Raw genomic sequence first — 17714 nt, forward strand, 5'->3', positions numbered from 1 at the left:
ATGGCAGTATATCACTTGTACTGAAATATGTCATTTCTGTAGCGTTACTGCTAAAAGTTTATCTAAGATCAAAATACTTTGTGAATTAAAAAAATTTTTTTTCTTTTGTAAACTTAATTATAATTTGTAATTTATGTATCTGAAGAAATTTGGCACCTGAATTTGGGGAGGAAAAAAGGAAAAAACAAGATAGGAAACTAAAAGAAAAAGAAACATTATTTTACACTGGTAAGGCAATGTGAGTAAAATGAACTCCTTGTCCATCTACATGGCTCAGCTTTTCCTATTTACCATCTATGTTTTCCGTTGGGGGAAACTTTATCCATGGAAGAATCAAATTTAACATAGTTATTATATATATTTTGGATTTTGAAAATCTATGTAGATGAACATCTATTTTATAAAACGGACACCTCTGAGGTGCTTACAAAAAGAAAGAGTAATTGGTTTATTGAAGATATCATGCTTCTGTTACTACCTGAGAATGGAATAACTTCTCACTATAAAAACTATAATGCCAGTATCTGTGTTTTTCCAAATTACTCTGTGCTCATGAGGATTTGCTTTTGTCCTGTTAGTTAGTTGATCGTGTTTTTGATGAAAGCCTCAACTTCCGAAAGATCCCTCCATTAGTTCATTCTAAAACACCAGAAGGAAACAACTGTCGGTCTGGTGACCCAAGACCTCAACCAGCAGAGCCTCCTGATCACTTAACAATTACAAGGCGGAGAACCTGGAGCAGGGATGAAGTGAGTAAACTATAAACTTCAACAAATGGCAGAGGATGCATGCCCAATTGGTTGGAAAAAGAGGAGGAGAACTGTTCATATATGTGTGTGTGCTCAGTCGTGTCTCTGCAATGCCATGGACTGTATGTAGCCTGCCAGGCTCCTCTGTCCATAGGGTTTTCCTGGCAAGAATACTGGAGAGACTTTCCATTTTCTCCTCCGGGGGATCTTCCTGACCCAAGGATTGAACCTGTGTCTCCTGCATTGGAGATTCTTTACCACTCACACCACCTGCGAATTCCCCTGTTTAATTCCCCCTTACAAGCCTCTTAAGATAAACAGGGAAGGTTTGGTAAGAGGATTGGTGGGCTTTGGATTATTTTTGGAGCCATACTTCAGGTCCTGTAAAGACTACATTTGTAAAACAAGGACAGTTTTGTTTGGTTTTCTTCAGTATATAGGGCTGGGGAAAAAGTGCTTGTCCTTATGGGTAGAATAGAATTTCATCCTGGCATCATATCAATTACAAATAATTAACTCTAAATGAATTTAGTTCCTAAAGGGCAAAAGCAAAACTTTAAAATTTTTAGTATAATATAGGTAAATATCTTTCAGCACTGCAGCAGGGAATGATTTCTTAAAAGACTCGAAAAGTCTTGACTTACAAATAAAAGATTGATAAGTTTGAGTATATTAAAGGACTATTTGAAACATACAGGCAACAAGAGATTAGAATACAGAATATATCAGAGCTCCTACAATCAGTTTAAAAGGCAAAACAGCCCAAAAGAAAAATCTGCAAAAAACATGTGCAGCATTTCACTGAAAATACTCAAGGCCTATGAAGAGATGTTCAACTTTATGAGTATTCAGAGAAATAATTTTCAAGGCTACAGTGAAATTATTTTATATTCATTCAATTGGCAACAAATTAAAAAGTCTTAAAACATTAAATATAGGAGAAGATGTGAATACATAGGCTTTCTTATTGTTGCTAGTAAGGTTAAATTGGTGGAGTCACTTTGGCAAACAGTTTGATATTATTTCCTAAAATTGAACATAAATGTAGCCCATTATCTAGCAGTTTTGCTGCTTGTGTATACCCATTCTCACTGACAGCAAAAGTCTTGAAAGAGGATATTCATAGTAGCACTGTGGGCAGTAACAAAACTTGGGAATAGTCTTTAAGTGTTTGTATCTGAAGAAAAATGAATGTATAAACTGGTATGTGCACAAATTGAAAAATCAATGGAGGGATCAAAACAAATGAACTACCGTATGCCACCATGTGGATGAATTTTAGCAATAGAACATTAAATGAAGAAAGTAATTCTCAAAAGATCGGATAAAATGTGTTTTGTCACAAATTAATAATGTTATATACTTAGGACAGAAATAGATATAGCAAATTATATAAGAAGAAAACCAAGGGAATGATGAATGGGATTCAGAATATTGTTTACCTTGGGTGGAGGGAGACAGGGAGATGGGATGGAAAAAACCATGTGACTAGAGGCAGATTATATTAGTCGGCTGTTTCTTTCTGTTGTTGCTCAGTTGTGTCAGACTCTTTGCAACCCCATGGACTGCAGCACGCCAGGTATCCCTGTCCTTCACTCTCTCCTGGAGTTTGCTCAACTCATGTCTATTGAGTTGATAAAGCCATCCAGTCATCTCATCCTCTGTTGCCCCCTTCTTCTCCTGCCCTCACTCTTTCCCAGCATCAGGGTCTTTTCCAGTGAGTTGGTTCTTTATATCAGGTGGCCAAAGTATTACAGCTTCAGCATCAGTCCTTCCAATGGGTATTCAGGGTTGATTTCCTTTAGGATTGACTGGGTTGATCTCATTGCAATCCACGGGATTCTCAAGAGTCTTCTTGAGCACCACAGTTTGTAAGCATCAGTTCATCGGTGTGCAGCCTTCTTTATGGTCCAAATCTCACATCCAAACATGACTACTAGAAAAACCATAACTTTGACTCTATGCACGTTTGTCAACAAAGTGATGTCTCTGCTTTTTAATACACTAAGTTTTTCATAGCTTTCCTTCTAAGGAGCAAGAGTCTTTTAATTTATGGCTGCATTGATTTTGGAGCCTAAGAAAATAAAATATGTCAGTTTCCATTTTTCTCCACCTATTTGCCACAAAGTGTTGAGACCCGATCCCATGAACTTAGTTTTTTGAATGTTGAGCTTTAAGCCAGCTTTTTCGCTCTCCTCTTTCACTTTCATCAAGAATCTCTTTAGTTCCACTTTGCTTTGTGCCATAAGGGTGGTATCATCTGCATATCTGAAGTTGTTGATATTTCTCCCGGAACTCTTGACTCTAGTTTATGATTCATCCAGCCCATCATTTCTCATGATGTACTCTGCATATAAGTTAAATAAGCAGGGTGACAATATACATCCTTGTTGTACTCCTTTTCCCAATTTGGAACCAGTCTTTTGTTCATGTGTGGTTCTAGCTGTTGCTTCTTGACCTGCATACAGGTTTCTCAGGAGACAGGTAAGGTGATTTGCTATTCCCATGTCTTTAAGAATTTTCCACAGTTTGTGGTGATTCACACAGTCAAAGATTTTAGCATAGTCAGTGAAGCAAAAGTAAATGTTTTTCTGAAATCCCTTTGCTTTCTTTATGATCCAGCAGATGTTGGCAATTTGATCTCTGGTTCCTCTGCCTCTTCTAAATGGAGCTTGTTCATCTAGAACTTCTTGGTTCATGTACTGCTGAAGCCTGGCTTGAGAATTTTGATTATAACCTTGCCTGCATGTGGAATGAGTGCAATTGTACAGTAATTTGAACAACCTTTGGCATAGCCCTTCTTTGGGATTGGAATGAAAACTGACCTTTTCAGTCCTGTGGCCACTGATGAATTTTACAAATTTGCTGACATATTGAGTGCATCACTCACAGCATCATTTTTTAGCATTTTAAATAGCTCAGCTGAAATTCTATTATCTCCACTAGCTTTGTTCATATTAATGCTTCCTAAGGTGCACTCAACTTCACACTCCAGCATGTTTGACTTCTAGGTGAGTGACCACAGCATCCCAGTTATTCCAGTCATTAAGACCTTTTTTGTATGGTTCTTCTGTGTATCCTTGCCACTTCTTAATTGCTTCTGCTTCTCTTGGGCTCTTTCTGTTTCTGTCCTTTATCATGCCCATCCTTGCATGAAATGTTCCCTTGATATCTCCAGTTTTCTTGAAGCCATCTCCACTATTTCCCATTCTTTTGTTTTCCTCTATTTCTTTACACTGTTCATTTAAGAAGGCCTTCTTATCTTTCCTTGCTAATCTCTGGAACTCTGCCTTCAGTTGGGTATATCTTTCCCTTTCTCCCTTACCTTTTGCTTCTTTTCTTTCCTCTGGTATTTGTAAAGCCTCCTCAGACAACCACTTTGCCTTGTGTTTCTTTTTCTTTGTGATGGTTTTGGTCACCACCTCCTCTACAATGTTACTAACCTCCATCTGGTAGAGGCACTCTATCTACCAAATCTAATCCCTTGAATCTATTTGTCACCTCCACTGTATAATCATAAGAGATTTTATTTAGGTCATACCGGAATGGCCTAGTGGTTTTCCCTAGTTTCTTCAATTTAAGCCTGAATTTTGCAGTAAGAAGTTCATGATCTGAGCTGCAGTCAGCTCCGAGTCTTGTTTTTGCTGATTGTATAGAGCTTCTCCATTGTTTGCTGCAAAGAATATGATCAGTCCATTTTCAGTACTGACCATTTGATGATGTCCTTGTGTAGAGATGTCTCTTGTGTTGTTGGAAGAGGGTGTTTACTATGACCAATGTGTTCTTTTGACAAAACTGTTGGCTTTTACCCTGCTTCATTTTGTACTCCAAGGCCAAACTTACCTGTATTCCAGATATCTCTTAACTTCCTACTTTTGCATACCAGTTAGCTATGATGAAAAGGATGTTAGTTCTAGAAGATCTTATAGGTCTTCATAGAACTGTTCAAACTTCAGCTTCTTCAAAATTAGTGGTTCGGGTGTAGACTTGGATTACTGTGATGCTGAATGGTTTGCCTTGGAAATGAACTGAGATTATTCTGTCATGTTTGAGATTGCACCCACTAGTGCATTTCGGACTCTTGCTGACTTTGAGGGCTACTCCATCTCTTCTAAGGGGTTCTTGCCCACAGTATTAGATTTAATGATCATCTGAATTAAATATGCCCATTCTCATCCATTTTAGTTCACTGATCGCTAAGATTTCGATGTTCACTCTTGCCATCTCCTGCTTAACTATGTCCAATTTACCTTGATTCATGGACCTAACATTCCAAATTCCTATGGGGTTTTGTTCTTTACCACATTGGACTTTACTGTCACCACCGCTACTGACAATACATGGAACTGATTTTGGAACCCTTATCTATTTTTAGGATGCAGGCCAAATTCAGCCTCCCACCTGATTTTGTAAATAGAGTTTTATTAGCTGCAGCTCCTTTTGCTGTAATATAGCCTCTCTTGCTATGGTGAGAGAGGTGAGTAGTTGTAACAGAGACCACATTGGCCCCAGTCTTCACTCTCTTGCCCTTTACAGAAGTTTGCCAACCCTTGCTTTTGCCCATAAACTTCAGCTGGAATGGTAACAACTCCCAACATAAAAACTTATTCTTGGGGACTTCCCTAGTGGTCTAGTGGTTAAGACTGCCTTCTGATGCAGAGAGGGTATGGGTTCCATCCCTGTTGGGGAGCTAGGATCCCACATGCCTCATGGCCAAAAAACCAAGGCATAAAACAGAAGCAGTAGTCTTAGCAAATTAAATAAAGACTATTAGGAAAATGGTCCACATTAAAAAAAAATCTTAAAAAATAAACTTACTATTTTGTATACATTTTAAAAACTTATCTGTCCCACTGTGGAGAACAAGGATTGTAATCTTCTTGATCTCTTTGTTCATCTTATTTGTTGAAAGAATAGGTGACAAATTTATTGTACTAAGTTACTTATATTCTCCCAATTATGATAATTTGAATTGGAAGCATGAGAGACAGAATCATGATAGTAATTAAAAATTAGATAACATGGGTTGTCTTTTGAAAGTTATATGATGAAAATAATACGGAAATGTGACAAGTTATCTAACAAGAATTCCTTTCTCAATTTTTATTTCTCATTCTCAGTGTAGTTACACAGTACTTTTAATTAAATCCTTTATCGAGTTTTATTAAAATTAGCATAAATATGAAATGCCCCTAAATATAGTGAGTTGTGACCATTCTTGGTGCTTATCTGAGGTAGTGGTAGTATTTTAATGTCTTTTCTTCCCTTTCCATGTTTCAGGTCATGGGAGATAACCTGTTGCTCTCATCCGTCTTTCAGTTCTCTAAGAAGATAAGACAGTCTATAGATAAAACAGCTGGAAAGATCAGGTACTGTGTACTCAGATATCCTTGCTTCTATAAAAGCAGATTACTTTCCTTTCTAGTAAATTTTGAAGGATGACCTATATAGCTAAATTTTACATGGCATTAGTCAAAAAGTAGGTGAAGTGAGTGGGCTAGAGGATAATGAGACATGACATTGGAGAGATAAGGAAGGACCAGTTTGGGCAGGACTTGTTTAAGGAGTTTGGACTTTATCATAAAAAGCCATAGGAAGTTAATACCTCAAATGCGTGGCTTTAAAATATATATATGTGTGTGTGTGTATATATAAAGAGTTTTAATATTTTATTTCCATTTCCCTGATTATCTTGTCTCTCTCTCAGGACATACACATGCCACTTAGGAAAACATAAAATTAAGGAGGAAAAAACCCAATGTGGCTGATAATAGCACTTTGCCTGAGATTTAATTATCAAATTTTATCAATTTCATTGGTTTGGGGGATTGGTTTGTTTAATACACCAGTATTATCCATAAAGACACCATGTAAGTCTCCTCATGTGGTCATGTGACCTAGCAGCAGGAAAAGCTTGAGGCCTCCTTACCTACAGATGGGAATCCCATATTATTTCATCCTACCTGCTGAAATACGTGCCTTTTTTTCCCCAGTAAATGAGCCCTCATCCAGTCATTTATGCATTCAGTAGATCTTCATAGAGTACCTGCCTTACACCATTCTCTCCTATTGATAATTCCTTACCACAGAGTATCTTTCTCAGTCTGCACTGAAGTAACTCATCCCTAGTTTCCTCTAGAAAAAAAAAATTATAGCTTAGACATTTAATTAAAATTGTGACCATTGAACACATTGATGGTTAGTTGGTTGGTTGATTTTGTTGTCTCAGAAATTCGACAGAATTTAGAAAGTATAAAAAATAAATATTTTTTTAATGTTAATTTGTTGCCTTCAGTTTGAGTGTTGAGTTTTGCTGTGTGTAAAGCACTGGCAGGCTCTGTGAGAGACAATAAGAAAGATAAAACATGCTCCCCACTGTTACGGTCTTACATCTGGTTGGCGAAGGACAGCGTATGTATAGGTAACTATGGTACAAGAGAGCACATGATAGATTAGTGCCCAGTTAGAGGTAAGAACAGAGAAAGGATCACCTTTACCCCAGACTGTCAGGGATTTGTAGAGGAAGTAATATTCAAAGCTAGATATAATTTTTGGTGAGCAAAATCGAAAGAATAGAGGCCTGAGCCTTTTACACAGATAGTACTAGAATAGTTTGAAAAATGACTGGTCTTTAGGTCTGTACCAGGAGTTATAAACTGAAATGCCTACCCAGACCTGTCTAAAACTATGCTGTAAGTTATTCTAATACTTTGTATAGATCCTTGGATTCCATGTGAAAGTGTCCCCCTCAGGGTGTTCAGTGTGGCCCTGCATTGGTCAACTCCCAGTTTCCAACCCCGCATTTGCATGAATTGGTGGCCAGTGCTAGAGAATAGATTGTAGGGGTCTTAGAATATGTGCCTAAGACTCTTCTTTACCTAAACCGACTACTTTATCAAAAAGGAGTTTTATCTTCATAGTTAAATTATTGAATGAAATTAGTTTTGGAATTCAGTATATTTTCATGCTGCTGACTACTCTTTTGAATTCATTATGTAATATGAAGATCAGTTGAAAGCCCTGATTGTTTCTGAAAGATCTGTAATGACCTTTGCACAAAACCATTTAAATTCTAACCATTATGATCTGGCCTGATTTCTTGATGTAGTTTTCTGCTTCCTTAGTGTTTAAGTATTACACTTCACTCCATGAAGCCAAAATTACAATTGGCTTTATAAACTTGCAGCACAGTATTTACAAATTGTCTTTAAATTTTTTATCTCTTTAGTGGCTTAGAACTTCTGGGTGTGGGGGGGTGTGTGTGTGTGTGTGTGTGTGTGTGTGTGTGAGTGAGACTTAGGAGTCTCAGGTAGCATTTTTACCAAAGATGAAGGTGGTGTGTGTGTGTGTGTGTGTGTGTGTGTGTGTGTGTGTGTTAGAGAGATTTAGGAGTCTCAGGTAGCATTTTTACCAAAGATGAAGGTGGGGTGTGTGTGTGTGTGTGTGTGTGTGTGTGTGTGTGTGATTTAGGAGTCTCAGGTAGCATTTTTACCAAACATGAAGATGGGGTGTGTGTGTGTGAGAGAGATTTAGGAGTCTTGGGTAGCATTTTTACCAAAGATGAAGGTGGGGTGTGTGTGTGTGTGTGTGTGTGTGTGTGTGTGTGTGTGTGTGTGATTTAGGAGTCTCAGGTAGCATTTTTACCAAAGATGAAGGTGGGGTGTGTGTGTGTGTGTGTGTGTGTGATTTAGGAGTCTCAGGTAGCATTTTTACCAAAGATGAAGGTGGGGTGTGTATGTGTGTGTGTGTGTGTGTGTGTGTGAGATTTAGGAGTCTCAGGTAGCATTTTTACCAAAGATGAAGGTGGGGTGTGTGTGTGTGTGATTTAGGAGTCTCAGGTAGCATTTTTACCAAAGATGAAGGTGGGGTGTGTATGTGTGTGTGTGTTTGTGTGTGTGTGAGATTTAGGAGTCTCAGGTAGCATTTTTACCAAAGATGAAGGTGGGGTGTGTGTGTGTGTGTGTGTGTGTGTGTGTGTGTGAGATTTAGGAGTCTCAGGTAGCATTTTTACCAAAGATGAAGGTGGTGTGTGTGTGTGTGTGTGTGTGTGTTAGAGAGATTTAGGAGTCTCAGGTAGCATTTTTACCAAAGATGAAGGTGGGGTGTGTGTGTGTGTGTGTGTGTGTGTGTGTGTGTGTGATTTAGGAGTCTCAGGTAGCATTTTTACCAAACATGAAGATGGGGTGTGTGTGTGTGAGAGAGATTTAGGAGTCTTGGGTAGCATTTTTACCAAAGATGAAGGTGGGGTGTGTGTGTGTGTGTGTGTGTGTGTGTGTGATTTAGGAGTCTCAGGTAGCATTTTTACCAAAGATGAAGGTGGGGTGTGTGTGTGTGTGTGTGTGTGTGTGTGTGTGATTTAGGAGTCTCAGGTAGCATTTTTACCAAAGATGAAGGTGGGGTGTGTGTGTGTGTGTGTGTGTGTGTGTGTGTGTGTGAGATTTAGGAGTCTCAGGTAGCATTTTTACCAAAGATGAAGGTGGGGTGTGTGTGTGTGTGTGTGTGAGATTTAGGAGTCTCAGGTAGCATTTTTACCAAAGATGAAGGTGGGGTGTGTATGTGTGTGTGTGTGTGTGTGTGTGTGTGAGATTTAGGAGTCTCAGGTAGCATTTTTACCAAAGATGAAGGTGGGGTGTGTGTGTGTGTGTGTGTGTGTGTGTGAGTTTTAGGAGTCTCAGGTAGCATTTTTACCAAAGATGAAGGTGGGGTGTGTGTGTGTGTGTGTGTGAGATTTAGGAGTCTCAGGTAGCATTTTTACCAAAGATGAAGGTGGGGTGTGTGTGTGTACGTGTGTGTGTGTGTGTGTGTGTGAGATTTAGGAGTCTCAGGTAGCATTTTTACCAAAGATGAAATATGTATGGTTTAACAATTTGAAAACGCGAAAAAGCACTAGCATTGTACTCAGTAACCATCTTCTGGCAAAATTCACCGAGTTTTCAGGATGGCTAAGCACAGACTCATTAAATAATCATTGTTTTTTTACTTTCACCAATCCTAATGCTCTAAGGACTCTCTTAGAGAGCACACAGTAATTTCTCAGGCCTTAATTTCACAGTCATTAGGATAACAGCTCCTAGATAGCTAGCAAGGATATTTAGTCTTTGGGGTGTAGAAATTTTAACAGTAGATCAGAAGAGTATTCTCTTCTAGGATTCTAGATCCATCGTTGCCTTTTTAAGCATGATTATTTGTAATTGTAGATGTTCCAGACTTGTAATTTGACATGATGAATTTGGTATTGACTTGATATTGATGAATTTCATGTTTTTAAATAAGTTGAATCTGGCATTTTGAATTTTGAAGAAATACAAATAAAAATGTAATTTAGTTTACTATTTAAATACTGATCAACTTCTAATAGTAATACTTTACTTTCTTGTACAATATTGGTTATTGTATAAGGCAGTTAAACTAGATTTCCAGCCCAATGAAGAAATTCAAATAGAAACTAAAAAGGTACTTAGTATTTACAGCTCTCTAAAGCTGCTGGATCATGTCTTCTAGATTGAAGAGAGAGATACCACATTTGAAAGACAAGTCAGAATTTTGTGATGCTTTATTTTATAAGATGCCTGAAATTAATTTCGAGCATAGGATCTTTATTGGCAATTGTTTTTGTCAAAAGGATAGTTTCTTAACTCTTTAACAGGTTATTATGTAAAATATATTAACATGAATTAGCATTTTTAAAGAAAAGAAGCATAAGTACTCTATTATAATTTTCAACCTTTGAAATTACGTACACACTTTGATCAATTACTAAGAAGCCTTTTCCTGTTTAAAGAGGTCCTAACAAACTCAGTTGCTTATACTTAATTCAACCTGTTTTCATCTTAAATTCATCTTATATTTATACTGCATATGTACTGTATGAAACAAGTTGTATTTTTGTTATAAAAGGTGGTTATATAAAAATATTAGATAAAATTTGGGGGTTATATTGTCGTCTACATTTGTTTTATATTTGGTTCTCAATAAAGAATGAGATAAATACTAAAGGGTTTTTATGTGTCTATTTGTAGCTAGTCAGTTACTTTTTTAGTACAGATCTATCACATAAATGAGTTTATTGTTAATATTGGCTCAGTGTTTAATTCACAGTTCATGTAACACTTAGTGGTATTTTTAATTCTTGTTTAGCTTTGAAAAGATATGTTGTTTTTGTGTTATCATTAAAAATGTGATTTTTTAAAATATGAAATATAAAAAGCTTATATTTTTATTTATAGAATATTATTTAAAGACAAAGATCGGAATTGGGATGAAATAGAAAGCAAGTTAAGAGCTGAAAGTGAAGTCCCTATTGTGAAAACCTCGAGCATGGTATGGTAATTTTTCTTGAATATTAAAACATTTTTTTTAAAGGTTTTATGTTCAGGGAATGATATGCTGATTTTTTAACTGTTCATTGATTTCATTTATAAAAGAAGATATAAGAGCACGAATTTGGGACCCTTTATGCTTTCTCTTTTCTGTCACAGGGTTTTAAAGTGTTGACTGCTTCAAAGTTGTACAGGGTGTGGAGGAACCTTTTATGTTTCTCACTATTAATACACTCTTGTTCGTATAATTATATGTTATAAATAAGCAATTTTGAAATAAGAGCAAACTCAAATATAAGTTGACATGAATCATTTCTGTTTACTTAACAGATTGCTATCTCTCCAGAATTTGTACTGGTTTTTATTATTCAGGAAATCATCCTAAAATTGAGGTTGCAGTTTGTACATTTTCCATAGACAATCCTTAAGTGCTTTTTACAGTTGTTGAAAGATTGATCAATATATCTTTGCATATACAGTATTATTATCTAACTTTTCATCTTCTATTACTATCTCACTGAAAAGAATTCTGTTTCAGTATTAAAGATTTTAAAATTCAAGTCTTTTTACTGAACATCATAATTATCTCATATCCTGTTGCTACAGATTGGGGCCATGTCAGTAACATTAAGGATATCAAATAAAATTAGTGTAAAGTTTGTTGCTTATCAAATACAAATGTTTTAATTAAAGTAAGCTAATTCTTGTCATTGTTTTCCCTACAGGAGATTTCGTCTATCTTACAGGAGCTAAAAAGAGTTGAAAAGCAGCTACAAGGTAAATTTACTACTGATTAGGTATCAAGAGCTAACAGTTTTAGAGCAAGTACATCCTAAGTGATATTTCTAAAATACTATTAATTTGAACACTATTTGATTAAGTGTAATGATGTATGAATAAAGATATAAAGTTCTACATACTTAAATTACTCATAAAAAGAAAGTATAAATAATTAAAAATACAATTCATAGTATTACATAGTATCTATTATTTGTATCTATATGGTAGATACAATATAGATTATATTATATATCTATACTACATAGTATCTATTATTTGTATATATATTTATAAATTATAGTATATGAAAAATATGTAAAATAATATATTGAAATGTATATATGCAGCTGAAAATGCTTGTTGACAATTAGCATTGTTTACTTGACTTGATAATTCTTAAATTATATTTGTGGTACAACCCATGTGAAATAATAATGGTTTTATAAGTCATAATAATCATTTGGATGTACCGTAAGAAACGAGTGCACATTGGACATAGGGACCAGAAGAGGGAGTAGAGAAGAAAAAGAGACTGTTGGCCTCCTAAACTTTAACAGGGACATTGTTTTTGGTGTGTGTCAGATCTGTAATTACGCACTTATGCCTATGTGTATTTTGACTTAGAAGTCCCCAGTGGTAAAACAGGCAGATTCCAGAGTAGGTTCTAATTTTACTCAGTCTTTGTTTGAATTATCATAGGCATGATGTGTTGGTCCTGGCTAAGTGGTTCTGAATCTTTTCTCAGCCTCAGCACACCTAAGCGTATATCCCCATGAGGCAAAGTGGCTTGTTTACATGATTGTTAGCTGGCAGAAGGGAGTATGCTTTTAAAAGGACCTCTTAAATAATTCTTCTATCTGTGATGCTTCTTTTCCTCAGCTCCCCTCTCTACCCAATACCACGTTGAAAATCACTGCCAAAAACTTTGCCTTGTCTGCTCAAGGATCTTTTGAATTGAGAGCTGGTCTTTATCTGGCCCTTGCCATGGAGAATGCAAGGTCTGCTTGGCCTGCCATGGAATATGAATATCTAGGCTGTGAAGGGTTTTTATGAGTCAGTGGTCCATAAAGATATACTTGTGCATAACAAATACCCTAGCATGCTCACCAGGATGAATGACAACATGTTATGGTCGCTTCAGAGTGTGCTATTTGCCTCCTCAACTTTCATGTTACTCTGAACCCCAGCTTAGCAACTAATCCCAATTATTTGAGTAATAAATAAAGCCAGGAGTAGTTTCTTTTAGTCCTAACCAGTATTTTCATCATCGTCTTATAATGATTAAAGCATATTTCAAAGAGACCTTTCCCAAATTCCACATCTCCAAATCCTAGTCTTCCGGCAGGTTCAGATGCCTGTAAATAGCCTACTTAAGGGACCATAGAAAGCTTTCAGGTTTTTATAATCTACGGTATAGATGAGCCCCAGAATTACTGAAAGTGGGGTTTTAAATACAGAATTGGAAGGACTAAGCAAATTAAAGCTTATATAAGCATTAGTAATTAAAATATTATCCAAATCATAAGCAATATTCATATCCAAATTTAGCTGCATCCCTCTATTCCTTTCCTTTCTTTCAGCTATCAATGCTATGATCGACCCGGATGGAACTTTGGAGGCTCTGAACAACATGGGATTTCCCAGTGCTATCTTGCCATCTCCACCAAAACAGAAGTCCAGTCCTGTGAATGACCACGGCAGCCCGGGTCAGACACCGACACTTTGCCAACCAGAAGCTAGGGTTCTTCATCCTGCAGCTGGTGCAGTCTCAGCCGAATTTGAGAATGCCGAGTCTGAGGCTGATTTCAGTATACATTTCAATAGGTTCAACCCCGAAGGGGAAGAGGAGGACGTTACAGTACAGGAATGACTTTCTCTTGCTTGTTAAAATAATAACCTGTGGAATGACTAGAATTATTGGAAACAGCATAGTGTTGACTTTTAGAGAAAATAAGACAGCTTGGTCAACTGCAATCTTGTTATCTCTGTCTTCTTAATTTTATTTATTTATTTTTTATCTATAACGTGGAGCCATAGTAATCCTTTCGAACCATTGAGATGACCATTTGATGCACATAGAGGAAAAATTAGATTGCGAAAGTTTCACATTTTGTGGTTTTTATGATTTTCAAATTGAATTAGATAATTGCATCCTTTCCCTTCATAGATCTTTGTTTTTTTTTCTTTAAGCCATGCTGTGACCTACAAGCAAACTAAATACCCAACCTTTCTGACCCCCATGTCTCCTGTGCCAAGCTGCTCCCTGAAATGGACTTGCTCTTCGTCTGTACAGATTTGTTAAACACTTATATTTGCTTCTTAATAATAGGATTTATATTAGTATTCATTACCATTGGATACAATGACATATTGCTCTCCACAGTCAAACTGACCTTTCAGAACAGTCCTTCTTGTGTTCTAAGATTTTCCAACATATATGTGATTTATATAACTTTGTTGCTGCGTAAATTGTCTTAGGGTTTATGGAAATGAACTATTATGTTTGCACTAAGATTTGCTGGGAGTGGTAGGTGGACATATCTATAAATAAATAAGGACTAACCATCGTTTTTTGTATATAGGAGACTGATAATTGTATTTGTTTTAACCCCACAGTGTTTTACTCCACTTTCAAAAAGATCAATTTGGCACTTTTTTCCCTTTTTTTTTTTTTTTTTTTTTAGTGAAAGTAAGATTTTTGTCTCATTTTAGGGCAAATGATAAGTAGAAGGATTAAACTAGACGGATAGGTTATAGGTGGAGTCTATTTTTAAAACTAAGAACATGTATACAGGTCCTGTGTTACCAAGTTTATATGTGACAGTTGAAAAAACTTTTCCCTTGAAATGATCATGAAATTAAAATTTTGGGCATTAGGAAACTTGGAGAACCAGTAGTCATAAGATTAGTAGATAGTTTCACTCCCAAGCAATGAATTGCTTCTGTGTGTTTCCCTGTAGGACCCAATAGTAAATCCTGTCTCAGTCGTATACATTTATAAGGACCCTACAAGATGACGACCAAGGCTTTGGGCCTATGCTAAACAGGAAGCTTATGAAAAGTATCTTCTATTAACTTGTTTTTTCTCTTTTCAGTAAGTTCTCATTTGGATAAGTTTAAAAAGAAAGTAATTATCTTTGTTTCCAGAACACTATAATTTTGGATAATTCTTAATTCAGTTAAATATTATTAGTAGACCTGGATTTTTGAAACCCTTGATCCCATCAGTTTATAATGGTTAAAGCTGCAACTTTCATGAAATAGTCTTTAATATTTCAGCAATAATCCTGTGCTACATTTGTTTTAAGAAAGTAACTGTTCAATTCAAAAGTTTACAGGATTTTTAAAAATCCTGTACTGTTGGGCCAGTTAATAAAGATGCAAAAAAAACAAAACAAAACCTGTTTTTAGAGACATAGAAACAAAAGTCTGTTGTATAATGGATCTCATTATTTTTTTTTAATTAAAAAAAAAGTAAATGAACTGTTCTTGTAAAGCTAAATTCCCCATTCTAATAAAGGAAGACTGAAAAAATGGTTTTAAAGAACATGAATGGAAAGATACAGTTGCTTTGAAGGAATAAATGAAATGTTAAAACAGGGTTGATCCATTTGAAGAAAGAGTAGAAAAAATTAATCACCACTGTTTCATCTTTGTTTAATGTTTGGGTACTGATGATATCAACATGGAAGTAGAAGGTAAGGAGTTGTTTAGGAAAATATTAGCATCTGTTCTACTTACATTATCATTTAAGTGTTTACACAGTTTTGTTCAATTACAAACATTTGGCCTTTTACTATGTTATTTTTATTTTGTATGAATACATTATTCTCCTTATTTATTTTTGTTACCTTTATTACTTATGTTATTTTGTTATGCATTTACAACTCCATTTTTAAATAAAGTGTTTCTGGAACTTTATGCAATTGATTGTACATAATTTATTCTATCATCTGAATTGCTAATACTTCATCAGTTTATCAAATAACTATATCATTTTCAAAGGTTAAGTAAAAAAAGTTCTTCAGTTTACTTAATATGTGATAACTGTAAAACTCATACTCTTTTGAGCTAAAGAAGAAAATATTTTCTTAGCAAATTATAGTAAATACAATTCTCTTAGCTTAATAATCTAATGTATATATAGATAGATATTTATATATGTATTTGATTCCTGGGTCAGAAAGATCCCCTGGGAAAGGGAATGGCAACTGCAGTATTCTTGCCTGGAGAATTCCATCGACAGAGAAACCTGGTCGACTCTTCGAGACCCCATGGACTATAGCCTGGGGCGCCCCATGGGGGACATTAGTGGTAAAGAACCTGTCTGCCAACACAGGAGGCATGAGACGTGAGTTTGATATCTGGGTCAGAAAGATCCCCTGGAGGAGGGCACGACAGTCCCATGGACAGAGGAGTCTGATGGGCTCAGTCCATAGGGTCACAAAGAGTCCGACATGACTGAAGCCACTTAGCACACATGCACACATAGATACTTACATATCCGCAGCCTTTCTTTGTTGCTGGCATGGAATCATCAGGAAGCTTTATAACTGATATATTCGGGGAACAAAGAAGAAATTCTAAAAAATCTTAAGTTTAAGAACTATCCATTTGAACTCATTTGTGCCCGAGTCTTAAATATCTCCCCGTTACTGTTACACTGTTTCTCAGCCTTTTTAGGCTCTCCATAATCTGGCTCTTTCCTTATGTGTCTGTGTGCAGCTGATACAGACTCTCCACCCTGAGACAATCTGGAGCTTCTTCATCACTCTATGTGCTCGCTTCTTCCTCCCCTTCCTTCCTGCTTACACACATTCCTTCCATTCTTCAGTTCCACTGAACTCTTCATAAAGCTTCCCTCACTTGACTGAGCCCTAGTAAAGGGTTGTGTCGTACTTGCATTTTCCCCTTCCCTTCTCCCTACACACAATTTTCTTCCTTCTAAATTAATCATCTTTATTTCCTGGATAAACTGTACTTTAAAATGTCTGTGTGTTTGCTTCCTTTGTCTGTCTTTGATTTTGCTTGTCATCTATGTCTCTGCCTGATAGGATCTTAACTTTTGAAAGGAAAATAGATGCTTGGGATCCAGACCCTTTCCTCACCAGCTAAAAATGTGTTTGTCTTCTGATCTGCAGGAGGAAAGCATCTTAATATCCAAGAAATCTCTCCCAATCCAAATGGTCTATGACTTCAAAATAGTTATCCATCCTGTTTTTCTTCAGAAAAATACCCCAGATCATATTTATTCAACAACTGTGTACGAGACACTGAAGTTACTGTAGGTAAACAGAAATAAATGATTGCCTTCACAGACCTTCTATTCGAGAGCAGGGAAACAGATAATAGAAACTAAAAATCAGTTAAGTTGATGATATCAGATGGAGTAATCACATTCTCCTTTACCCTCCCAGTGGATTATTTACATTGCTCTCTCCCTAGTTTCTTAAAAGTGCATACTGCTCAACAAATGATTCAGTTAAATACTTTTTGTTTGGGTTTTGGGGAACATTTTGTGATCTGACTTTCAACCTCCACGTTTTTCCTCAGTTCTGCTCTTTGCTGTAGTAAGTTCCATAGCCTCTCCCTCTCTTTTACTGAAGTATATTTGATTTACAATGTTGTGTTACTTTCAGGTGTACAACAAAGTGAATCAGTTATACACACATATACGCCCACTCTTTTTTAAGCGTCTTTTCCCATATAGGCCATTACAGAGTATGGAGTAGAGTTCCCTGTGCTATATAGTAGGTTCTTATCAGATATCTATTTTATATACAAAAATGTGTCTGTCATCTGCAGCCTCCCAATTTATCTGTCCCCCTCCTTACCCCCTAGTAACTGTAAGTTCTCTACATCTGTG

General features: G+C 36.3%; 1 protein-coding gene across 10 annotated transcripts in view; it reads left to right on the plus strand.

Annotated features, from left to right (window-relative positions):
• CEP170 (centrosomal protein 170) overlaps window positions 1-15769 on the plus strand; it is a 132752-nt gene extending 116983 nt beyond the window's left edge. For 9 of the 10 annotated variants that reach the window (XM_061160232.1, XM_061160237.1, XM_061160238.1 and 6 more), the window contains 5 exons: window positions 579-749; window positions 6030-6118; window positions 10976-11069; window positions 11794-11845; window positions 13429-15769. In XM_061160232.1, the coding sequence (XP_061016215.1) occupies window positions 579-749; window positions 6030-6118; window positions 10976-11069; window positions 11794-11845; window positions 13429-13718 (696 nt within the window). In that variant the 3' untranslated portion in view covers window positions 13719-15769. The remainder of the gene's footprint in view (window positions 1-578; window positions 750-6029; window positions 6119-10975; window positions 11070-11793; window positions 11846-13428) is intronic. The other variant, XM_061160240.1, reaches the window with a different exon arrangement.
• The last annotated feature ends 1945 nt before the right edge of the window (window positions 15770-17714 follow it).

This window comes from Dama dama, chromosome 14 (assembly GCF_033118175.1).
Source record: "Dama dama isolate Ldn47 chromosome 14, ASM3311817v1, whole genome shotgun sequence".
Taxonomy (NCBI): Eukaryota; Metazoa; Chordata; class Mammalia; order Artiodactyla; family Cervidae; genus Dama; species Dama dama.